Genomic DNA, 25,969 nt, shown 5'->3' on the forward strand with positions numbered 1-25,969 from the left:
TGGAGTCCTAATCTTTTTCAGTCAGCACTTTTGTGGAGAAATACTGCAGAACTCCACAATGTCCTGACATTTGTTCTGGGTGATCTTCCTACATCCCAGATTTCTAAAAATGCTTCATAGTTTTTCAGTTAGTTGTCATGCTTTTCTTTCCCTTCCAATCACATGTCCTCCTCTTATTCAGTTCTAATATCTAAGTACAGCTCACTTGTCTTCCAGGTTTGATTGAATCCATTTAGGAGTGTTGCTCATACTCTGACTTTGCAAATGATAACATTATGTACAGTTTGTATCATATGATCAGTGCATTTGGCTACTTTCTCATTTCAGTCTTCCCTGGTCCCTTTGTGGAATGCTGAGCTGTTTCTGTGTATATCTTTATTGTCAATCATTCTGCTGGAGTAATTAGAAAATCTGTTTTCTTTACAGCCTTTGACCCATGTGTATGCAAAGCATCTTGTAACATTCGTGTGTGAAGAATCTGGCAACAAACCAGTGCTACTTGCGCTGGCTCTGAAAGACCCAAACCTAGAGAGTATTAAATCCATCAAACAGTTGATTCAGAGTTGCCGACTTTGGTGAAAATATTTGCAAAATGTCATGGCTGAAACGGATAAAATATTAGTAAAAGAACACTGACTTTATTCCACCTTGGTAAGGACATCAAAACAAAATGTGTTTCACAATTCAAATAAGATTTTTTTTAAAAGCAGAGGACATATGTTCCTAATTGGAAAAGAGGAGCAGTCTTGAATTCTTATTTTTGATAGTTTGGAGTTCAACAATAGGTTAACATTTGTTTTTCATTGAGGAACACCACTTTTCAGAGGTATCAACACTCTCCTGAAGTTAATTAAAAATAATTAATTCTTTGCTGTACCTGGGAGTGGAAGGTCCAATGGAACTCTAATAATGGCCAGACCACTGGCTTTTCATTCCACGCTCCGGTGTTCAAGATGAAAAGAAGAGAAATTGATGAAATGTAAATCTCAAATATATTGGAATAAAATGATGGGTGTAATGTCCACTGTCGGCTCAGTTACTGCCAGTTGTCTGGCATTTCCAATCTTTACTTTTATCAGCTGATGAACTAGGGCTTTCTGCTGCATTTCATTTCTTATGTTCTGTATTGACTTAGTAGATGCCCATCACAAGGCCGTGTTTGGGTGCTCCTGATTTTATATTGTGATTTAAGGAGAAGATCATAAGACCTATTAACTCTTTTCGCCTTGCTCAGCTGTGGTGTTCTACGATTTCATGTGGTATTGATCCAGGCTCTTCAGCAGGAGTTGAATGCACAGTCTAGGGCAGTGGTCCCCAACCATCAGGCCGCGGACTGGTAACGGGCCGCAAAGATGTGCTACCGGGCCACGAGGAAACAATATGATTTGGTGATATAGAATGATATGAGTCAGCTGCACCTTTCCTCATTCCCTGTCATGCACTGTTGAACTTGAAACCCCCCCCCCCCCAGTCAGCTGGTCCTCAAGAATATTGTCAATATTAAACCAATCCGCGGTGCAAAGAAGGTTGGGGACCCCTGGTCTAGGGTCACACTGTGTTTTACTGAGGCATTTTTTTTTATCACTATTACGTGTACTGACTTACAGTGAAAAGATTGTCTTGCATGCTCTTACAGATCAATTAACTTGAGGTACTACAAAGTAAAACAATAAGAGAATGCGTAATGAAGTGTAAGAGGTACAGAGAAAGTGCAGTGCAGGTAGACAGTAAAGGTGCAAGGTAGATTGTGAACTCAAGAGTGCATCTAATCATAGAGAATCATTAAATGGTATGACAGTGGAATTGAAGCTGTCCTTTAGCCTAGTGTTACCTGCTTTCAGATCTTTGTTATCTTCTGCCAGTGGGAGAGGGAAGAAGAGAGAATGTTCAGGTTGGGCATTGTCTGTGCTTATGCTCGCTGCTTTACTGAGATAGCAACAGGTTGAGACAGAGTATATGGAGAGGAGGCTTATTTCCGTGATCTACAGTTTCTTGCAGTCACAGGCAGAATAGTTGCCATACCAAGCCACGATAAATACAGATAGGATTTATTTTACAGTACATCAATAAAAGTTGGTAAGGGACAATGAGGACATGCCAGATTTCTTTAGCCTCCTGAGAAAGTAGAGATATTGATGAGCTTTCTTGGTTGTGCAATTGGACCATGGCAGGCTCTTGATGATTTTCACTCCTGGGAAGTTGAAGGTCTCAACTCTCTTGACCTCAGTACCATTGATGCAGACAGAAGCATATGCATCATTTTATGTATCAGTTTGATTGAAGGAATGTGGTGCATGCACATGCGGGCAATCAATAGTGCAGTGAGCCTCCTATGTGCAGGAGATGCTCTCTTTTGGGCACAAGCTTTGAAGCACAAATGTCTTTTCATCTCAGGGTCATGGGTCATTGCTCTCATATTGTAAATTGCCCACTGTGTACCATTTCTAACATAACTCAGTAAAAATGTGTAACACTATGTTGTATTTCTTGATCAGCCAAATACATAGTATTTTAGCAACAGGTATCAAAACAAGAATGGCCACTCTACTCCAAGCACCAAATCCATTTTGGGCTGTAAAACCAATTCCTGGCTGCACTGGAAGACAACCTTCCTGGACTACATCAAACTCCCACCAATTTTAACACCAGCAGCAAAGCTGGAGCAACCAGTGAAACTCAAGCTGATCCACGCGGACTTGGGCAGAATACTTCGATGCTCTGCAGCTGCAGAATGAATCTGAGCTGATGGATGCATTTGAGGCTTTGAACAACATTTGGAGAATGCATGGCAATGTCTTTATGGCACACTTCAGGTTCTCACAGCTACGGCAGACTCCCGGTGAGAATGTAGATAATTTCATCACAAGACTGATGTAAGTACAAAGATACTCCTGAGCAAATTTGAAGAAACGATGATTATCCAAGTGTTGATTGTTTGAGTCTAAGGTGGGAGAGCCTCCTGTCTGAAAAACACTATTTGTCCTGGGATTAAGACAGAAGAGGCCTTACACAGATTCAGACCCCTCCCGAAAATTTCAATGTTTGCCAGCAGCTACTGACCCGCAGCCCACAATTTACATCACGTAAGCCTCCGCAGAGATGCCACCACTGTGGGGAAAGTCATGTCCAATGGTTCAATTGTAAGCTTCAGAAGACAGTCTACCAGTTCTGACAGGAGGTAGGCCACCTTGAAAAAGTGTACTTCATTAAGCAATGCACAATGAGAATATGGCAGAATTCAACCATCAACTCCTTGCAAGGAGTCAGCCAGGGTAACGAAGTGGGTACTATTTTCCAAACCCATCACAGGGCCACCGAAACTAGCCTCTCTACTTGGTTACGTTCACACTGGACAACAAGCCCAAGAAATTTGTGCTAGATACAGGGTCAGTAAATTATCCTTATGCCAGATTCCAAAATTACAACAGCTGAACTCGGTTTTCTGCAACTACACTGGAGATAGAATGACGGTACATGGTGTCTTTACGGCAGAAGTGGTTCACCAGGGGACCGGTTTCATTTACCTTCATCAACCTTACTTGGGGGTTCCTGCATTGAATTCTCTATTACAAAAGCACCATTGGGTTTTCCAAGCTGATGCTTCAGGTCAATGCCATGATCTGGCAACCAAGTTCAAGTGTAAGGAGAACTGCCAGCTGACGTTTTACAAGGCCTACCCGGTGCCATTGTGCAGAGGACCCAAGGGTAGAAGAACTTGACCATCTACAGAGAGCAGATCTACAGCCAGCTGAACAGGAGTGAATTTGCGGCAAGCAAGAGACCATGAAGCAAAAATACGATCTACACACCAGGCCGTGAATGTTTGGTACAAGACACAAAGTTTACATGCACTATTCGCAGGATGAAATCTGGCTACCAGCTGTCGTCTGGGATAGTCACAGACAAGCAGCAGAATTTGAGCTGACAGATGGACAAATTGTTTGCAGTCTTTTGGATCATATACATCAGTGAACTGACAGGGACCCAGGGAAGCTACAGAGGTGGTACTCAGCTGTTGAAGCCAGCGTCCCAGCAGATGAATTAATGTACGCTTCGCTGAGAGAAAAGGAGATTCACAGTTCACTGCCCTTGATAACAGATAACCTGGAAGGCAGAGAAAAGGAGGCTGCCAACTGAGGTGGCCTATAAGGGTGTGCCCTACAGTTGACTGCTACTAAAGCGGGGTAGTCATTTCATTTTTCTCAGTTTACCTCATTTATTCCCTTCCTCTGCAGTTCCCGTCTATAGAGGGAAGAGGTGTGCCTAATCAAATCAATTGTGAGAATGCAGTGAGCGTGCGTGTAGCTGAACTGTCACATGGTGAATCAATTGAGCCTCTGCACGGGAAGCACTCTCTTTTGGGTGTGGGCTTTTGAGTGAGTACGTCCTTTTGTTTTAGGGGCACAGTTCATTGCTCCCATACTATAAGTTATCCAGCATGTACTATTACTAACATGACTCAAAAGAATGTTTAATTATACTACTGCTGTAATTCTTGCTCCATGCAATACATAGCACACTGCCTTCCTGGTCAATAACCAGCTGTTTTATTTTGCTGGCATTAAGGGAAGATTGTTGTCGTGAAAACATGTTACTAACCCTACTATCTCCTTCCTGTACTGCGACTTATCACTATTTGAGATACTTGTAAATGGAGTTAGAGTGGAATCTGGCCACGTACTCAAGTGTATAGGAAGTAGAATAGGGGGCTGGGGACACGGCCTTGTGGGGCACTAGTGTTGTGACAGAGGTGTTGAGAATTCCAGTTGCAGAAAGAGATGTTGACTCCCAGTATTGGAGTTTGGTGATGAGTTTGCTTGGAATTATAGTATATTTGGTCAAGATGGCGTCACCGTATGACCCTCCCTCGGTCGACATCTTCCAGGTAGCTCACAAAAATACCTTTTTTACCTCTTTTACATCTGTTTTTCACCTCTGGGACTGTTAAAACCTGTAATTTTACAGTTTGGAGATCATTCGCGTGTCCAGCACTTTGCTGTCTCCGAGAAGATTCTGGGAAAGAAATGCATACTCAGACGGTCTCGATGCAAAGAGGCTTTGAGATGGGGTGCAAGCTGATGTTTGACTCTATTTCGCTGGTTAAAGCATCAGTTAATTGCTGATTAAAGCATCGAGGAAGATTGAGACATCAAGGTGAATGCGGAAGGAGAGCAAAGAATTCAGCGCTGACTGCCTTCCTTTTGATCACTGCCAGAGAAGGAATCTGTAAGCGGTTTATCGCTGTGTGACTCTCTCTGGCAGGCGGGTAGGCATTTCTGCCTAGTGGGGCGTTCCTCTCTTTCAATCAATGTCAATGACATCAGTGGATGGTATCGTGGTTCTGCATTTATGGATTGGACTATAGACTTTTCCAGATTTATGGGTTTTATATTCTGTCATTTTTGTCACCTGGCCTTTTCCATTTTGTGTGAGGGGAGGGTGTTTGTGGGTTGATGTTCTGTTGTGTTCTGTTTCTTAGGCAGGTAGGTGTTTTTTGGAGGGGTCAGAGTTACTGTGCCTTTTTGTGTGGGAGGAGCTGGATTGATGATTGGGATGCCATTTTTTGTGCATGGAGGGTGGGTATGATGTCTCTCTCTGAATGACTTTCATGTTCTTTCATTGTTTCGTGGCTATTTGGCTGAACATGGATACATGGTTTCATAATAAATGCACCTTTAAACCTTCTTCGAACCTTTGATCTCATGGCTCCACCCTCAGTTCTTCACCTTTTACACAATTGTCAGAATGACAGGATCGCAAAATTTTGTGTTACCTTGTTAATGCTGTTTGTTAGTCCCTCCATATTAGCTAAAATGCACATACAATTTGCTGTGATGTAAGCACACAGTTTGATGCAGTTGTATCTATGGTTGCTGCTGATAATAAAACTGATTTCAAGGAAGATTCTTTTTCCAAAGGCAGAAGGAAATGTTTCTTTATATTAATTGTAAACTAAAATTGAATTACACTTCTCAGGTCTGCAATCTTAATTTTGTTTTATACCATGAATTTTGGTCCCCTAATCTGAGGAAAGACATCCTTGCCATAGAGGGAGTACAAAGAAGGTTCACCAGATTGATTCCTGGGATGGCAGGACTTTCATATGAAGAAAGACTGGATGAACTGGGCTTGTACTCGTTGGAATTTAGAAGATTGAGGGGGGATCTGATTGAAACGTATAAAATCCTAAAGGGATTGGACAGGCTAGATGCAGGAAGATTGTTCCCGATGTTGGGGAAGTCCAGAACAAGGGGTCACAGTTTGAGGATAAAGGGGAAGCCTTTTAGGACTAAGATTAGGAAAAACTTCTTCACACAGAGAGTGGTGAATCTGTGGAATTCTCTGCCACAGGAAACATAGAAACATAGAAAATAGGTGCAGGAGTAGGCCATTCGGCCCTTCGAGCCTGCACCGCCATTTATTATGATCATGGCTGATCATCCAACTCAGAACCCCACCCCAGCCTTCCCTCCATACCCCCTGACCCCCGTAGCCACAAGGGCCATATCTAACTCCCTCTTAAATATAGCCAATGAACTGGTCTCAACTGTTTCCTGTGGCAGAGAATTCCACAGATTCACCACTTTCTGTGTGAAGAAGTTTTTCCTAATCTCGGTCCTAAAAGGCTTCCCCTCTATCCTCAAACTGTGGCCCCTCGTTCTGGACTTCCCCAATATCGGGAACAATCTTCCTGCATCTAGCCTGTCCAATCCCTTTAGGATTTTATACGTTTCAATCAGATCCCCCCTCAATCTTCTAAATTCCAACGAGTACAAGCCCAGTTCATCCAGTCTTTCTTCGTATGAAAGTCCTGCCATCCCAGGAATCAATCTGGTGAACCTTCTTTGTACTCCCTCTATGGTAAGGATGTCTTTCCTCAGATTAGGGGACCAAAACTGCACACAATACTCCAGGTGTGGTCTCACCAAGGCCTTGTACAACTGCAGTAGTACCTCCCTGCTCCTGTACTCGAATCCTCTCGCTATAAATGCCAGCATACCATTCGCCTTTTTCACCGCCTGCTGTACCTGCATGCCCACTTTCAATGACTGGTGTATAATGACACCCAGGTCTCGTTGCACCTCCCCTTTTCCTAATCGGCCACCATTCAGATAATAATCTGTTTTCCTATTTTTGCCATCAAAGTAGATAACTTCACATTTATCCACATTAAATTGCATCTGCCATGAATTTGCCCACTCACCCAACCTATCCAAGTCACCCTGCATCCTCTTAAGCATCCTCCTCACAGCTAACACTGCCACCCAGCTTCGTGTCATCCGCAAACTTGGAGATGCTGCATTCAATTCCCTCATCCAAGTCATTAATATATATTGTAAACAACTGGGGTCCCAGCACTGAGCCTTGTGGTACTCCACTAGTCACCGCCTGCCATTCTGAAAAGGTCCCGTTTATTCCCACTCTTTGCTTCCTGTCTGCTAACCAATTCTCCACCCACACCAATACCTTACCCCCAATACCGTGTGCTTTAAGTTTGCACACTAATCTCCTGTATGGGACCTTGTCAAAAGCCTTTTGAAAATCCAAATATACCACATCCACTGGTTCTCCCCTATCCACTCTACTAGTTACATCCTCAAAAAATTCTGAGATTCGTCAGACATGATTTTCCTTTCACAAAGCCATGCTGACTTTGTCCGATGATTTCACCGCTTTCCAAATGTGCTGTTATCACATCCTTGATAACTGACTCCAGCAGTTTCCCCACCACCGACATTACGCTGACCGGTCTATAATTCCCTGATTTCTCTCTCCCTCCTTTTTTAAAAAGTGGGGTTACATTAGCCACCCTCCAATCCTCAGGAACTAGTCCAGAATCTAACGAGTTTTGAAAAATTATCACTAATGCATTCACTATTTCTTGGGCTACTTCCTTAAGCACTCTAGGATGCAGACCATCTGGCCCTGGGGATTTATCTGCCTTCAATCCCTTCAATTTACCTAACACCACTTCCCTACTAACATGTATTTAGCTCAGTTCCTCCATCTCACTGGACCCTCTGTCCCCTACTATTTCTGGAAGATTATTTATGTCCTCCTTAGTGAAGACAGAACCAAAGTAATTATTCAATTGGTCTGCCATGTCCTTGCTCCCCATAATCAATTCACCTGTTTCTGTCTGCAGGGGACCTACATTTGTCTTTACCAGTCTTTTCCTTTTTACATATCTATAAAAGCTTTTACAGTCCGTTTTTATGTTCCCTGCCAGATTTCTCTCATAATCTTTTTTCCCCTTCCTAATTAAGCCCTTTGTCCTCCTCTGCTGAACTCTGAATTTCTCCCAATCCTCAGGTGAGCCACTTTCTCTGGCTAATTTGTATGCTTCTTCTTTGGAATTGATACTATCCCTAATTTCTCTTGTCAGCCACGGGTGCACTACCTTCCTTGATTTATACTTTTGCCAAACTGGGATGAACAATTGTTGTAGTTCATCCATGCAACCTATAAATGCTTGCCATTGCATATCTACCGTCAATCCTTTAAGTGTCATTTGCCAGTCTATCTTAGCTAATTCACGTCTCATACCTTCAAAGTTACCCCTCTTTAAGCTCAGAACCTTTGTTTCTGAATTAACTATGTCACTCTCCATATTAATGAAGAATTCCACCATATTATGGTCACTCTTACCCAAGGGGCCTCTCACGACAAGATCGCTAATTAACCCTTCCTCATTGCTCAAAACCCAGTCCAGAATAGCCTGCTCTCTAGTTGGTTCCTCGACATGTTGGTTCAAAAAACCATCCCGCATACATTCCAAGAAATCCTCTTCCTCAGCACCTTTACCAATTTGGTTCACCCAGTCTACATGTAGATTGAAGTCACCCATTATAACTGCTGTTCCTTTATTGCACACATTTCTAATTTCCTGTTTAATACCATCTCCGACCTCACTACTACTGTTAGGTGGCCTGTACACAACTCTCACCAGCGACTTCTGCCCCTTAGTGTTACGCAGCTCTACCCATATCGATTCCACATCTTCCCGGCTTATGTCCTTCCTTTCTATTGCGCTAATCTCTTCTTTAACCAGCAACGCCACCCCACCTCCCCTTCCTTCATGTCTATCCCTCCTGAATATTGAATATCCCTGAACGTTGAGCTCCCATCCCTGGTCACCCTGGAGCCATGTCTCTGTGATCCCAACTATATCATAATCATTAATAACAATCTGCACTTTCAATTCATCCACCTTATTACGAATGCTCCTTGCATTGACACACAAAGCCTTCAGGCACTCTTTTACAACTCTCCTAGCCCTTATACAATTATGTTGAAAAGTGGCCCTTTTTAACGCTTGCCCTGGATTTGTCGGCCTGCCACTTTTAATCTTCTCCTTAGTACTTTTTGCTTCTACCCTCACTTTACACCCCTCTGTCTCTCTGCACTGGTTCCCATCCCCCTGTTGTGAACTAACCTCCTCTCGCCTAGCCTCTTTAACTTGATTCCCACCCCCCAACCATTCTAGTTTAAAGTCACCTCAGTAGCCCCCGCTAATCTCCCTGCCAGGATATTGGTCCCCTTAGGATTCAAGTGTAACCCGTCCTTTTTGTACAGGTCACGCCTGCGCCAAAAGAGGTCCCAATGATCCAAAAACTTGAATCCCTGCCCCCTGCTCCAATCCCTCAGCCACGCATTTATCCTCCACCTCATCGCATTCCTACTCTCACTGTCGCGTGGCACAGGCAGTAATCCCGAGATTACTACCTTTGCGGTCCTTTTTCTCAACTCCCTTCCTAGCTCCCTATATTCTCCTTTCAGGACCTCATCCCTTTTCCTACCTATGTCATTGGTACCTATATGTACCACGACCTCTGGCTCCTCACCCTCCCACTTCAGGATATCTTGGACACGATCAGAAATATCCCGGACCCTGGCACCAGGGAGGCAAACTACCATCCGGGTCTCTGGACTGCGTCCACAGAATCACCTATCTGACCCCCTTACTATCGAGTCCCCTATCACAACTGCCCTCCTCTTCCTTGCCCTACCCTTCTGAGCTACAGGACCAGACTCTGTGCCGGAGGCACGGCCGCTGTCGCTTTCCCCCGGGTAAGCTGTCCCCCCCAGCAGTACTCAAACAGGAGTCTTGCCCTTCCCCCTCCTAACCGTGACCCACTTGACTGCCTCCCGTGGCCCCGGCGTGACCACCTGCCTGCAACTCCTCTCTATCAACTCCTCACTCTCCCTGACCAGATGAAGGTCATCGAGCTGCAGCTCCAGTTCCGTAACGCGGTCCCTTAGGAGCTGCATCTCGATGCACTTGGCGCAGATGTAGACGTCCGGGAGGCTTGGAGACTCCAGGGCCTCCCACATCCAACACCGAGAACAGCAAACTGCCCCTCTCCTCAAATAACAACAGAAAATGAATGCCAAACCTTCCTCGCCTCGCCCGTTTCCGCTTAAGCCCGTTGAGCCGAAGCCCTTAAGTCTTCACTCTGCTCCCGGCTCATTCCGCTGCCCGCTCTATGAGGCTCTGTTCCTTTTAGATCTGCCGCGCTGCACTGCCCGACGTCACACGCCTGCGCAGTCTCGCCTCTCAACGCCGTTGGAGAAAAAAAATAATGAAAATTTCAAAAATGTCTTTCTCGGCACTTCCACTCAGACTCTCAGACTCTTTCTTAGACAGTTGAGGCCAGTTCATTGGCTATATTTAAGAGGGAGTTAGATATGGCCCTTGTGGCTACGGGGGTCAGGGGGTATGGAGGGAAGGCTGGGGCGGGGTTCTGAGTTGGATGATCAGCCATGATCATAATAAATGGCGGTGCAGGCTCGAAGGGCCGAATGGCCTACTCCTGCACCTATTTTCTATGTTTCTATGAATTTGATACCTGTGGCCCATTAGAATTTCATATCTCAAGTTATGAGCTACCAGTCATGCTTACCTTCTCTGGTGTATTGACTACAGCCTGATTTCATGTTTTTAGCTAACACAAACCTGTTAAATTCACTGATGGATTACTGGATGCGGTTGCATATTGCATATTTCCCAACAATGAATACCATCACTCATCAGGACTAAGCCAAAGGCTAAAAGAATGAAAATTTTGCATAAATGCAAATAATTATTCAATGTAAGTGTATTGTATAAACTGCAGTATAAGGTGTACAGTGTTCACGTACACCCTATGTCTTCCACCAGGTGACATTTATGTGATTATAATAATATATTGATTCTGTTTAATTATTTTTGCAGAACAAAACAAAGGTATCGTATCTATGCTCCTTTGTCTATTATGGAGAAGTTTGTTTCAAATTCAAAATGTTGGAAAACATTTTCAGGGTAATATATTTCTGTAAGGGAAATTGTCATAAGTACTCTAGTTCAATATCCTTTGGTTTATTTTTAACAGGTAGCAATTTCTCTGGTGGTGTTCGGAGCTTCCTTCATCATGTCAGTAGCTTCTTCTCAGTGTTCTTCTCATTTAGGGCAGCAATAAAGGTCCTCTATCTCTGGTGGTATTCAAAGCTTCCTTCATTATGTCAGTAGCTTCATCTCAGTTTTCACTACTGTCAGTCGTGCAAGTCCCAGCTGGAGACTCAGGAATACCATCGCACGCGGATGAAAAAGGATTCTTCATTGTTGTTCTCGTAACAATTCTGTTTAGCAGAAGGAGTTGTTAGCCCCGAACCTGGAGGACCTGTGGACCAGTCTTACTTTGGCCTCTACCCTTTTGATCTGTCTGGCATGGGGGACCCTACCAAGAGCCAAAGCATAAAGCCCTGACTCCCGCCCATGTAGCTGTCCAGGTCCTTGAGGCACGCAAACCATGACAAGGTTGTGGTCTTCTTGGAGGATTGTGCCATAAAGGGAAACTAAGACAGATGACAAAGCTTCATCAAAAAAATTAGTTTTTAAGGAGCTTCTTTAAGAAACAGGTAGAGCAATTTAGGGAAAGAATTCCACACCTGGGAATCTGAAGCATGTCTTGATGGTAAAAAGATTTAGTTCAAACATTCAAGTGGCTGGATTTGGGAGAGGCATAATCATCTTGGAGGGCCAAACGAGATTTCGGTGATGGGTAGAGAAAAGCCCACAGAGAGATTTGAAACAGGTGCACCTTGTAATGTATTCCTCAGCCAGAATCCATAGTAGCAAGTGAAGTTCAAAGATCAAAGTAAATTTATTATCAGAGTACATATATGTTACCAAATACTGCCCCTGGAGAGGCAACTGATTCATGTCACTGACCTTGGAGTTACTTGGTTTGAGTTACTTCCCTCAGATGCTCTCAGTGAAGTCATCGAAATTCTGAGGTTTATGGATTGGACTATAGTTAATTTTGGCCTCTTTCAGTTCAATCACAAACAAAGGAAAATCTGCAGATGTGTGTGTTGCTCTTTCAGTTCTATGTTTTTTTCATGTTCATGCTCTTCTTGTTGCCAGTTGACAGGCTGGGGGTTTGGGTGATCTGTTTTTGTGCAAGGGAGGGGTTTGTGAGTTTTTGTTTCTTTTTCTTTTAGCATGGGGGGAGTTGATGTCTTTTTTTCAACTACTATGGTTTTCTGTCTTTTATGGCTATCTCGAGAAGACCTCAGAGTTTGGTATATATGCATACTATGATAATAAAATGAAGCTTTGAAACTTTTTGATTTATTTTCTTGCTGCCATTCACAATATAACAAAGAAATACAATGGAATCAATGAAAAACTATACACAACTAACCAACAACCAGTGTGCAAAAGAAGATAAATTGCACGTACAAAATGAAGAAACAATAAATAAATCAATACCTAGATAATTCATACTGAGAATATACTGTAAGCTGCAGAATCCTTGAAAGTCAGTCCATTGGTTGTGGAATCAGTTCAGTATTGTGGTGAGTGTAGTTATCTACACCCTTTTCGTTGAAGGGCAATAACTGTTCCCTGAGCCTGATGGTGTGGGATCTGAGGCTCCTGTATTTTCTTCCTGATAGCAGCAGTGAAAAGAGAACATAGCCTGGTTGCTGGGGGCCCTTGATGGATGCTGCTTTCTTGTGGCAGCACTGCTTGTAGATATGTTCAGTAATGGAGAGGGCTTTTCTTGTGATGGATTGAGCTGTATTACCACTTTTTGTAGGCTTTCCTTGGGCATTGTTGTTTCCATATCAGGCCGTGACACAATCAGACTGTGCATCTATGACATGCCATGCCGAATATACACAAACTTCTAAGCAGATGCCTTCTTTGTAATGGCACTCATGCTTGTACCAGGACGTGGTATGAGAAAGCCAAGGAATTTAACGTTAATAATCCTCCATTTCTGATCCTCTAATGAAGACTGGCTTATGGACCCTCAGTTTCTTCCTCCTATAGTCAATAATCAGATCATTGATTTTGCTGTATTTGAGTGAGAGGTCATTGTTGTGACACCATTCATTCAGCCAGATTTTCAGTCTCCTTCCTATATGCTTATTCATCACCACCTTTGATTTGGCTAACAATATTGGTGTCATCAGCAAACTTCAATTTGGCATTGAAGCTGTAAGACCATGACACATACAGTAGGAGTAGAATTAAGCCATTTGTCCCATGGAGTCTGCTGTGCAATTCCACCATGGCTGATTTATTATACCTTTCAACCCCATTCTCAAGCTTTCCACCTGTAACTTGATGAACCGGCTAATTAAGAACCGATCAATCCCCACTTTAAGTATACTCAATGACTTGGTTTCCACAGCTGTACATGGCAATAAATTCCACAGATTCACCACCATCTGGCTAAAGAAATCCCTCCTCATTTCTGTTCACTCATTTTGCGATACAGCATGGAATAGACCCTTTGAGCCTGACCACCCCAGCATCTCCCAACAACCCCAATTAACCCTCCTAATCATGGGACAATTTATAATGAAAATTAACCTGCCCAGTACGTGGGAGGAAATGAGCATTTGAGGAAAACCCACGCATTGCACGGGGGGGGGGGGGTGGGGGGGGGGAGGAGATTTATAAGCTCTTTAAAGGACAGTGAAATTTAAGCCAAGCTGTAATTTGTGGACATCTCTGAGGCTGTGGACTCACCGACTGGGGAACATCCTCTCTGCATCAACTCTATCTAGGTCTTTGAATATTCAAAAGCCTTCAATGAGATCCCCCCCCCCGCCCCATTCTAAACTCCAGCAATAACATGCCCAGAGCCATCAAACGCTCCTCATGCATTAACCTTTTCATTTCCAGAATAATTTCCGTGAAACTCCTCTGGTCTACCCCAATGCCAGCACATCTTAGATAAAGGAGCACAAAACTGTTCAAAATACTTCCAATTGAGGGCTGACCAATCCCTTATAAAGCCTCAGCATTACATTTTTGTTTTTATATCCTAGTTCTCTCGAAATGAATGCTAAGAAAGTATTGAATTTACTTTCCATACCATCGACTCAATTTGCAAGCTAACCTTTAGGGAATCCTTAATGAGAACTCCCAAGTCCCTTCGCACTTCTGATTTTTGAATTGTCTCCCTGTTTATAAATTGCACCTTTATTTCTTCTAGGAAAGTGCATGACCATACCTTTCCCTAAACTATATTTCATCTGACACTTTACCCATTCTTCTAATCTGTTTAAGTCCTCCTGCAGACTCCCTGCTTCAACACTAGCTGCCACTCCACTTATCTTCATATCATCAGCAAATTTTGCCACAAAGCCATCAATTCCATTATCCAAATCATTGACATGTGAAAAGAATTGTTTGCAACACCAACACCTGTGGAACACCAGCAGCCAACCAGAAAAGGTCCCCTTTATTCCCACTGCTTGCTTCCTGTCAGACTGCCAATCTTCTATCTGCAGTATGCTTGTATCTTTCCTATAATACCATCTTGTTAAGCAGCCTCACTTTGTCAAAGGCCTTCTGAAAATCCAAATAAACAATTCCCACTGACTCTCCTTTATCTCTCCTGACAGTTATTTCCTCAAAGAATTACAGCATCTTCCCTACCACTGAAGTCTGGCTAACTGGCCTATAATTTCCTTTCTTCTGCCTCCCTTTGTTCTTAAAGATTGGAGTGATGTTTGCAATATTCCAGTCCTCCAGAATGTAGTGATTCTTGGAAGATTATTACTAATTACTCCACAGTTTCTTCAGCTACATCTTTCAGAACATTGGGATGCAGTCCATGTGGTCCAGGTAACTTATCTACCTTCAGACCTGCCAGCTTCCAAAGCACCTTCTCCTTAACTTACTCACTTCCTGCTGACAGTCTTGAATTTTTGTAATACTGTTAGTGTCTTCCTCAGTGAAGACTGACGGTAAATACATATTAAGTTCATCCGTCATTTCTTTGCTCCTTATTACCCCATCTTCAGAGTCATTTTCCAGCAGTCTCGAATTTCTGGCATACTGTTAGTGTCCCCCACAGCGAAGACTGACACCAAATACTTAATAAGTTTGCTTGCTGGCCATTTCTTTATTCCCCATTACGACCTTTCAAGCAGTTCGATGTCCACTCTTGCCTCTCTTTTACTCTATATATATCTGGAAAAAGCTTTTGGTGTCCTTTTTTATATTATTGACTAGCTTACCTTCATATTTAATCTTTTACCCCCTCATGGCTTTTTAGTTGCCTTTTGTTGGTGTTTAAAAGCTTCCCAATCCTCCAACATACCACTGATTAGTTATATACTCTCTCTTTTCCTTTTAAGCTGTCTTTGACTTTCATTGTCAGCCACAGTGCCTCACCCTCCCTTTAGAATACTACTTCATCATCGGGATGTATCTACCCCTTTACTCCACTGTGATACTGATACACCTGACTTTATTTTTTCCCTCTCAAACTGCAGGGTGAATTCTATCATCTTATGATCTCTGCCTCCTAAGAGTTCCTTTACTTTAAATTCCCTAATCAAATCTGGTTCATCTGACAACACCTAATCCAGAATTCCCCTAGAGGACTCAACCACAACTTCCTAAACCGTCATCTTGTGGGCATTCTACAAATTCCTCTCCCTTTTGATGAAGTACCAATCTGATTTTTCCAATCTACCTGTATGTTGAAATCCCCCATGACTATTGTAACATTGCCCTTTTTACATGCCTTTCCTATCACCTGTTGTAATTTATATCCCACATCCTATCTGCTACTTGGAGGCTGGTATATACAGTAACTCCCAACAGGATCTTTTTACCCTTGAGGTTTCTTAATTCTTCCCACAAGGATTCTACATCTTCTGATCCCATGTCACCTCTTTCTAAGGACTTGGTTTCATTTTTAGCCCACAGTGACACACCACCCCATCTGCCTACTTGCTTGTCCTTTGATACAAGTGTATCCTTGGAAGTTAAACTCCCAACTTTGATCTTCTTTCAGTCCTGACTCAGTGATGCGCAGTGCATCTACTTGTATACTAAGTACCCCATCCTCAGCCCGATCCGATTCCCATTCCCCTGGTAAATTAGTTTAAACCCTTTCCAACTGCTCTAGCAAACCTGCTCTTAAAGATATTGATCTCCCTCATCTTAAGGAGGTAACCCATCTTTTTTGTACAGGTCATACCTTCCTCAGAAGAGATCCCAATGATCCAAAATCTGAAACCCAGTCCCCTGCACCAATTCCTCAGCCACACATTCATCTGCCAAATCATCCTATTCTTACTCTCACTGGTGTGTGGCACAGGCAGCAATCCAGAGAATACTACCCTGGAGGTCCTGCTTTTCAGCTTTCTGCCTAACTCCCTATATTCTCTCTTCAGGACCTCCTCCTTTTCCTATCTGTGCCATTGGTGCCAATATGTACCAAGACTTCTGACTGCTCACCATCCCCCTTTAGAATGTTGTGGACTCAATCCAAGACAACCCCGACCCTTGCACCTGGGAGGCAAAATACCATCTGGGTTTTTCTATCACATCCACAGAATCTCCTGACTGATCCTTTAATTATGGAATCCTCTATCATATATGCACTCCTGTTAAACCCTCCCCACTTTCCTTCTGAGCCACAGAGCCAGACGCAGTGCTGAAGGCAGTCGCTGCGGTTTCCTCCAGTAGATCATAGGTTCCCCCCCGCCAACAATATACAAAGCAGTATACTTACTTTTTGATGGGAATGGCCACAGGAGTACTCCGCGCTGGTTACCCATTCCCTTTTCCTATCTTGACAGTCACCCACATACCTGCCTACTGAAACTTAGGGGTGAATAGCTCCCTTTGGCTCCTGTCTATCACCTCCTCATTCCCTCATGTCACCTGAAGGTAATCAAGCAGCAGCTCCAGTTCCTTAGCACGGTGTCTAAAAAGATGCAGCTTGATGCACTTCGCGCAGATGCAGTTATCAGGAAGACTGGAGATCTCCCAGAGTTCCCACATCTCACATGGAGAACATACCACCACCTCTGGACCCATTCTCAGCACACTAACTATGTATAAAAAAAGAAAAAAAAGCTTAATTACTTAGAACCTCTGCCTGTGCTTGCCCAAGCCTCCCACTCTTAACACCAATCTACTCCAACAATGGCTGCTCACTTACATTCTCTTTATTGGGTCTAATAAAATTCACTTGCAATGAGACTTGTTCTTTTCCAATGGTTCCCACGCTGCAACAATGTACTTAACCTCACAATCGTAAGTATAAAGCTAGTAGAGAAGTGGGCTAAGCACCGAGCCTTGAGTAATACCCCTGTGCTGATGTTGCCAATCTGGATTGACTGGGGTCTGCAAGTGGGGAAATCCAGGACGCAGTTGCACATGGAGGTCTTGAGGCTCAACATTTGGAACTTATTGATTAGTTTTGAGGGTGTGAAAGTGTTGAATGTTGAGCTACAGTCAATGAAGATCATCCTGATGTTTGCACCTTCCCTGTCCAGATGTTCCAGAGCTGAGTTAAGAGCCAGTAAAATGGCATCAAGTGTATGTAAGTGCTACTAGATAATAGTCGCTGAGGCAGGTTACCACCTTCTCGGGGACCAGTGTGTTTGAAGCATGCTTGAGGCAGCTGGGTACCTCAGATTGTGGATGTGAGAGGTTAAAGATATAACTACCCCAGCCAATTGCACAAGTCTTCAGTACTCATCCAGTTACACCGTGAATAAAAGTAATGAATAACTTGCTAAATTTGAATGGAATCACATAAGTGCAATCCTGACCAACAAAAAAGCATCACAGAAGAGTGGTGGTCAATCAGGAAAATGGGCTTAGATGGCAACGATAAAACTGACAAATTGCTAATCCTCTCTGTATTGTAAAATGTTGACAGCTTGATTTAGTTCCAAGTGTTACCTGATATTTTACACAATTAGGAATTTTCATGGTGAATCTTGATGGTGAGCAATAATTTAGAATATTGGGATATTATGAAAGAACATAATGCTCCCTCCATGCTCATGTGAGTGATTTTTTTTCTGCCTGAGCTCCAGCCTAACCACCCAGAGCAATTTTCTGAGCTAATGACATTGCTGCTTGTATAACTTCTCATTTTTAACATAGAATCATTCTCCCAGGGCATTTCACAGGAATTTCAAACTAAAAATGGAGGTCAAATGGCAGGGATAATTAACAATATCTTAAACACAAGAGATTCTGCAGATGCTGGAAATCCAAAGCAGCACAGGCAAAATGCTGGAGGAACTCCGGAGGTCAGATAGCATCTTTGAAAATGAATAAATAATTGATGTTTCAGGCTGAGACCCTTCATCAGGACTGGAAAGGAAAAGGGAACATGGCAGAATAAAAAGGTGGGGAAAGGGGAAGGAGGACAAGCTAGAAAGTGATAGATGAAGCCAGATGGGAGGGAATGGTAAAGGGCTGGAGAAGATGGAATCTGATGGGAGAGGAGAATGTACCAAGAGAGAAAGGGAATAAGGAAGGGAAATACTGGGAGGTGATAGTCTGGTGAGGAGAGGTAGGAGGCCAGAATGGGGAATAGAAGAAGAGTGAATGGGGAGGGGAAAAGAAAAAAGAGAAAAAAATTACCGTAAAGAGAAATCGATGTTCATGCCATCTGGTTGGAGGCTACCTAGACGGAACTGGAGGTGTTGGTCCTCCATCCTGAGAGTGGCTTTATCATCACAGAAGAGGAGAGCATTGACTGGCATTCAGAATGGAAATTAAAATGGTTGGACACTGGGAAATTCTGCTTATGTAGAGAAGGCTGCATTGAGAATACCGAATACAATAGACAACCCCAACAGATTTGCATGTGAAGTATTGCTTCACTTAGGACTATTTAGGACCCTTAATGGGAGGAGGTGAGTAGGCAGATAGAGCATTTCTCTCACTCTCAGGGATATGTGTCGGGGGGATATTAGTGAGGAGGGACAAATGGACAAGGGAACCATGGAGTGAACAATCTCTGCAGGAAGCAGGGAGTGGGGGGTGGGGTAAAGAACTGTTTGGTGGTAAGATCCTGTTGATGATGGAAGCCACAGACAATTATATGTTGGATGAGGCACTCCTGAGGTGGTAAGTGAGAACAATAGGAACTCTATCGAGGAGGACTCCCAAGCCCCTTTGCACCTCTGATTTCTGAATTTGCTCCCCATTTAGAAAATGGCTACATCTTTATTCCTTGTACCAAAATGCATGAACATGTCTCGTCACCAGCCAACAAAAAACTCCTTTATTCCCACTCTTTGCTTCCTGCCAGTCAGCCAATCTCCTATCATACTAATATATTTCCTGTAATACAATGGGCTCTTCCCTTGTTTAGAAGCCTCATGTGCAACATCTTTTCAAAGGCCTTCTGCAAGTCCAAGTAAACATCTATTCACTCTCTTTTGACTGTCCCGCTTGCTATTTCTTCAAAGAATTCTGATGGATTTCTCAAACTTTCAGTAATCTCTCCTTCTCCCCTTTCTCTCTCTTTTACTATTTCCCATTCTGGCTCCCCTCTTACCTCTTCTCTTCTCCTCACCTGCCTATCACCTCCTTCTGATGCTCCATTTCCTTCTCTTTCTCCCCTGATCCTCTCTCCTCTCCTGTCAGATTCCTCTTCAGCCCTTTACTTCTTCCACCTATCACCTCCCAGCACCTCACTTCATCCCACTTCTCCACACACCGACCTTACTCCTTACCAGTTCTGATGAAAAGTCTCAGCCTGAAACAGCGACAGTTTGTTCCTCTCCCTAAATGTTGCTTCACCTGCTGGGTTCCGCCAGCATTTTCTGTGTGTTTGTGCATGGATTCATGGCTACCTTTTAGTGCTTTAGTGTTCTGAATTTCTATTAATAATCCAGGGAACATTTGCATGAGATTCTGGAAAAGCTGATATTGTGATATTTTAATTCAGTATTTAAATGTGAACAGGAAATTGTAAAATCATCATAAAAACAATGTGCTTCATTACCAAACCTTTAAAGCAGGAAACCTGCCAAACTTTCTTTCTATATGTGACTCCACTCTCATACTAAGTAATTGACTTTTAATTGCCTTCTGAAAGATTGAGGGAGTCATTTGAACAAACCAACACTACTATCAGAAGTTTAGCAGGATCTAGGAATTCTACTGCATGAGTCACAAAATTTAGTAGGCATATGTTGGTCTTGGTTGCAAATTTATAGTGGGAAGATTTTGTTATATGGAATTTAGTCACATCTGGAATACTGTCATTATTTAGATTCCCTTACCCAAAATAGGGTACAGTAGTTTTGGAGGTAATCCAAAGGAGATTCACTGAACTAACTCCCAGGATAAAGGGCTGTTCAGTCAGGAGAAGCTAAACAGTTCAGGTCTCGATTCCTTGAAGAATGAAGGATGACCTTATTAGAAAATACAAAATCCTCAGTGAACTTGACAGGGTAGATGTTGGGATGATTTCATTATTTGTGAGAGTTATGAATGAGGAGACATAACTACCTATTTAAGGGATTGTCATTTAAAATTGAAGTGCATAGTCTTCTTTCAGAGGGCAGTGAATCTCTGGAATTCTCTGCCCTGAGGTAGTATTAAGATGGAATTAGATGAGTATTGGAAAGAGCAAGAAATCGAGGGTTCTGGGGAACTGATATGGAAATGTGGCCAGCATAGATCGTCCAAGAACAGTATTGTTTAGCATGATAGGTTTGAGTGGCCTAGTGGCCCACTGCTGCTCTCATTTTGTGTTCATCAGTGCAATTTGTTTAAACCCTTGGTTGTTCAATAAATGACAGATTTGCCAGTAACTCCTCCATCTCAAAAATTATACTTAAAAGGGGTAAATGTGAAAGTCTGAAACAGCTACCTTATAAATAAACCTGATTACAACTAATTTGAGAAAGCTCGCAGCTTGCTTGTGCTAATGCACCTGGCATCTCTGATTAGGATGATGGATACACCAGGGATCGCTTCTACATAGTGCCTGATTTAGAATAATCTGCTCTGTTGACAGTTAACTGACTAAAGTTAAGTATTTCTATTGAAAATTTGCATTTTATCAGGACTATATAAACAACAGCTGACAGATTTTTCATCAGACAGTTGATGTACAGTAATTAAAATCTAACTGGATCCCATTCACTCTTCCTCTCTCAGGCATCACTTTTGTTAATTAATTCTCACAGTAGTCAATTAAAAAAAAACATACATTTTTGATAGTATGGTTACTTCATACAATACTCCTATGTCAGTGGAGCCAAAATTACATTTCAGTCTACTACAATACAATTAAAGTTCTTTCAGCTCTGAGGGTGCTGAGTGAAATGGAATTAGAGCAACACACACAAAATGATCTCGGCCTGAAACGTCGACTGTACTCTTTTCCATAGATGTGGCCTGGCATTTCCAACATCTGCAGTTTTTCTCTTGTTTGGAAATGGAATTAGAAATGTGAAAATGTGCTGCCAAAGAAAACAGGATACTTTAAAAAAATGTAGATGTAATATTGAATCTACCTTGTTTTCTAAATCATAGGCATGCAGATATAATGCTCAGACTGCACTCATTTCCAAAGAAAATATTGTTCATTTAATGATGGTTAAGGCGGTTGAATGCTCCTCCTGTAGGATATGGGATTTCACGGTATCTAACAGTCTCCGTAATGACTACAACTGTGGGAAGGGCGCCCAACTTCAGCTCCTGACTGACAAGGTCAAGGAACAGGAGCTAGATGCACTCAGGACAGTCTGGGAGACTGAAGACCTCATAGATGAAAATTCTCGTGAGGTGGTCACACCCAAAGTGCAGGCTTCAGATACTAGATGGATGACCACCAGGAGGAGTAATGGGAGTAAGCCATTAGTACAGGGTTGCCCTGTGGCCATTCCCCTCAGCAACAAGTATACCCTTCTGCATCCTGCTGGGGGTGACTTAGCAGGGCACAGCAGCAGTGTCACTGCACCAGCTCTGAGGCTCAGCAGGGAAGGGCAAAGTCAGACAGACCGATAGTGATAGGAGACCCAGTAGCTGGGGCAATGGACAGGAGATTCTGTGGTTGCAAAAGAGATACTAGGTGCTATAGTACAGGATGCCTCAGAGCAGCTGCAAAGCTTTCTCAAGACGGAAGATGTGCAGCTAGAGGTTGTGGTGCACACTGGCACAAATGACATGGGTAGAAAAGGGGAGGAGGTCCTGCACAGTAAGTACAGGGAGTTAAGGATGGAATTGAAGAGTAGGAACTCCAGGAATAATTTCTGGATTACTCCCAAAATCAGGTGTTAGTCAGGGCAGGAGTAGGATGATAGTACAGATGAATGCGTTGCTGAGGAACTGATGCAGGGAACAGAGTTTCACGTTCCTGGATCATTGGAATTTGGGGCAGGGATGACCTGTACAAAAGGGACTGGTTGCAACTACACTGGAGGGGAACCAATATCCTGGCTGGAAGGTTTGGCTATGCGACTCAGCAAGCTGTAAACTAGTTTGGCCTGGGTCTGGGAACCACAGCACTAAGTCAGAAAGTGGAAGGATGGAGAGGAAGGTAGATAGCAAGGTCAGTAAAAACAGGCATGTGCAAAGTAATAAATATGATGAGGCAGATAGAAACATAGAAAACCTACAGCACAATACAGGCCCTTCAGCCCACAAAGCTGTGCCGAACATGTCATTACCTTAGAAATTACCTAGGCTTACTCATAGCCCTCTATTTTTCTAAGCTCCATGTAGCCATCCAGGAGTCTCTTAAAAGATCCTATCGTATCCACCTCCACCAACGCCGCCAGAAGCCCATTCCACACACTCACCACTCTCTGCATAAAAAACTTACCCCGACATCTCCTCTGTACCTACTTCCAAACACCTTAAAACTGTGCCCTCTCATGCTAGCCATTTCAACCCCATGAAAAAGCCTCTGACTATCCACACGATCAATGCCTCTCATCATCTTATACACCTCCATCAGATCACCTCTCATCCTCCGTCACTCCAAGGAGAAAAGGCTGAGTTCACTCAACAGATAGTTTGAAGTGTTTGTTTTTAATGCTAGGAGTATTATGGGTGAAGGTGATGAACTTAGAGCATGAATCAGTACGTGGAATTGTGATGTGGTAGCCATTACAAACACTTGGTTGAGAGAAGGACGGGAATGGGTGTTAATGTCCCAGGATTTCGATGTTTTAGAAAAGATAGCGAAGGAGGTAAAAGAGGCCAGGGAGTGTGAAGGTGCTCTACTAATTGGGGCCAATATCACTGCTGCACTCAGAGGGAACATAATGGAAGGCTCACCAATTGACTTTATATGGTAGAACTCAAGAATAGGATGGGTGCAATTACTCAGATGGGATAGTGCTACAGATCTCCCGATAGTCACCAGGACATTAAAAAACAGATATGCAGGCAGATTAAGGAAAGGTGTAAAATAAACAATAGGCTTGTTGTCGTGGGGTCTTCAACTTCCCTAACGTAAACTGCAATATTCTTAGTACAATAGGTTTAGATGGGGCAGAATTTATTTGGTACATCCAGGAGCGTTTCTGAAAACAATATCCAGATAATCCAAATAAGAGGAGTGACTGTACTGGACCTGGTGTTTGATAACAAGCCTGGCCAAATGACTGACTTTCAGAGAGTGAGCAGTTAGAGACGAGTAACTACAACTCCTTGCATTTTAAGATGGTTATAGATAAGGATATGTATGAACCTTGTGGGTGAGTTTTAATTAGAGCAGGACAAGTTATGAGGGAATTAAGCAGGAACTAGGGAGAGTTAATTGGTGACAGTGTTTTTTGGCAAGTCCACATCCAACATATGATGGAAACATTCTCCCCACATCCACTCAATCCAAACTTTTCAATAGATTTCAGTGAGATTCCCCCACCCCAAACCATTTTTCTGAATTCTAGCAAGTACATGCTTTTTCATGTGTTAACCCTTTCATTGTGGAATCATTCCAATGAACCTCTCCAATGCCAGCACACCTTTACTTAGATAAGGGGCCAAAAACTGCTCAGAATGTCCATGTGGTCTGACAAATGCCTTATAAAGCCTCAGTAATGCATCCTTACTCTTATATTCTAGGTTAAGACCATAAGACCATAAGACAAAGGAGCAGAAGTCAGCCATTCGGCCCATCGAGTTTGCTCTGCCATTTTATCATGAGCTGATCCATTTTCGCATTTAGTCCCACTCCCCCGCCTTCTCACCATAACCTTTGATGCCCTGGCTACTCAGATACCTATCAATCTCTGCCTTAAATACACCCAATGACTTGGCCTCCACTTCCGCCCGTGGCAACAAATTCCGTAGATTCACTACCCTCTGGCTAAAAAAATTTCTTCGCATCTCTGCTCTAATGAGAAAGTGGAGATCGCCTACAATTCCTGCTAGTGAGGAATGGGAAGTTAATCATCAGGTAGTTGTTCCTAAAATTTACCGAAATGAGATTTTGACTATGCCTACACACATCAAAGTTGCTGGTGAACGCAGCAGGCCAGGCAGCATCTCTAGGAAGAGTACAGTCGACGTTTCAGGCCGAGACCCTTCGTCAGGAGGGTTATTTGACTATGGCTCATAGTATTCCTTTGGGTGGTCATTTAGGGGTAAAGAAAACTATGAACAAAGTTTCTTTTCTTTCTTTCTTTTTAAATCTTTTTATTGAATAAGTATACAAAAAAGGTAAGCCATATAAACATTAATACAATGTTAAAGTATAATAAAATTCCAAAAGGTATCAATACCAAAAAAAATACTACAAACAATGTAATTTAAACATAAGAAACCAAAATAACATAATAGTATACTAAATTTTATATATATCAATGGAAAAAAAAAGAAAAAAAAACCCCACCGTGCAACTAACTAAAAGCAAAGCAAAGCAATGGGATGAACAAAGTTTCTAAACATTTTTATTGGCCTAGTTTAAGACAAGATGTGGCGATATTTTGTAGAATGTGTTATACGTGTCAAATTGTTGGTAAACCTAATCAGGTTACTCCAGTGGCCCCATTGCAACCAATCCCTGTATTCGACGAGCCGTTCTCAAAAATCATTGTAGACTGTGTTGGTCCTTTGCCAAAAACTAAAACTGGACATCAATATTTATTAACTATTATGTGCACAGTGTCTAGGTTTCCAGAGGCAGTATCTCTTAGGAATATAACAGCCAAAACTGTGACAAAGGCTCTTATAAAATTCATTACTTATTTTGGGTTGCCTAAGGAAATACAATCAGATCAAGGTAGTAATTTTATGTCTGGGTTGTTTCAGCAGATAGTTTATAAACTGGGAGCAAAGCAAATTATTTCCTCAGCCTACCATCCAGAATCACAAGGAGCCTTGGAGAGATTTCATTCTACACTAAAAACTATGATTAGGACATATTGTGTGGAAAATGAAAAGGACTGGGATGAAGGTATACTTTTTGCAGTAAGGGAAGCAGTACAGAAATCATTAGGTTTTAGTCTTTTTGAACTTGTGTTTGGGCATAGATTTCCAGGACCTTTGGCCTTGTTGAAGGGTTAATAAAGAAGTACACACTAATTTGCTAGATTATGTTTTGTAAATTTAAAGACAGATTGTACAGAGCTTGTAGCTTGGCCAAGGAAAGTTTAAAGATAGCTCAAGAGAAGATGAAGACGTGGTATGATAAGGAAGCTAAGATGAGGTCATTTAAGCCTGGAGATAAGGGGT

The 25,969-nt window shown here is 42.6% G+C and overlaps 1 protein-coding gene across 2 annotated transcripts in view; it reads left to right on the forward strand.

Moving 5' to 3' along the window:
• Nucleotides 1-5,953, forward strand: part of psmg3 (proteasome (prosome, macropain) assembly chaperone 3) — a 29,315-nt gene extending 23,362 nt beyond the window's left edge. For both annotated transcript variants that reach the window (XM_063058648.1, XM_063058650.1), the window contains exon 3: nucleotides 427-5,953. In XM_063058648.1, the coding sequence (XP_062914718.1) occupies nucleotides 427-579 (153 nt within the window). In that variant the 3' untranslated portion in view covers nucleotides 580-5,953. The remainder of the gene's footprint in view (nucleotides 1-426) is intronic.
• The last annotated feature ends 20,016 nt before the right edge of the window (nucleotides 5,954-25,969 follow it).

This window comes from Mobula hypostoma, chromosome 9 (assembly GCF_963921235.1).
Source record: "Mobula hypostoma chromosome 9, sMobHyp1.1, whole genome shotgun sequence".
NCBI lineage: Eukaryota > Metazoa > Chordata > Chondrichthyes > Myliobatiformes > Myliobatidae > Mobula > Mobula hypostoma.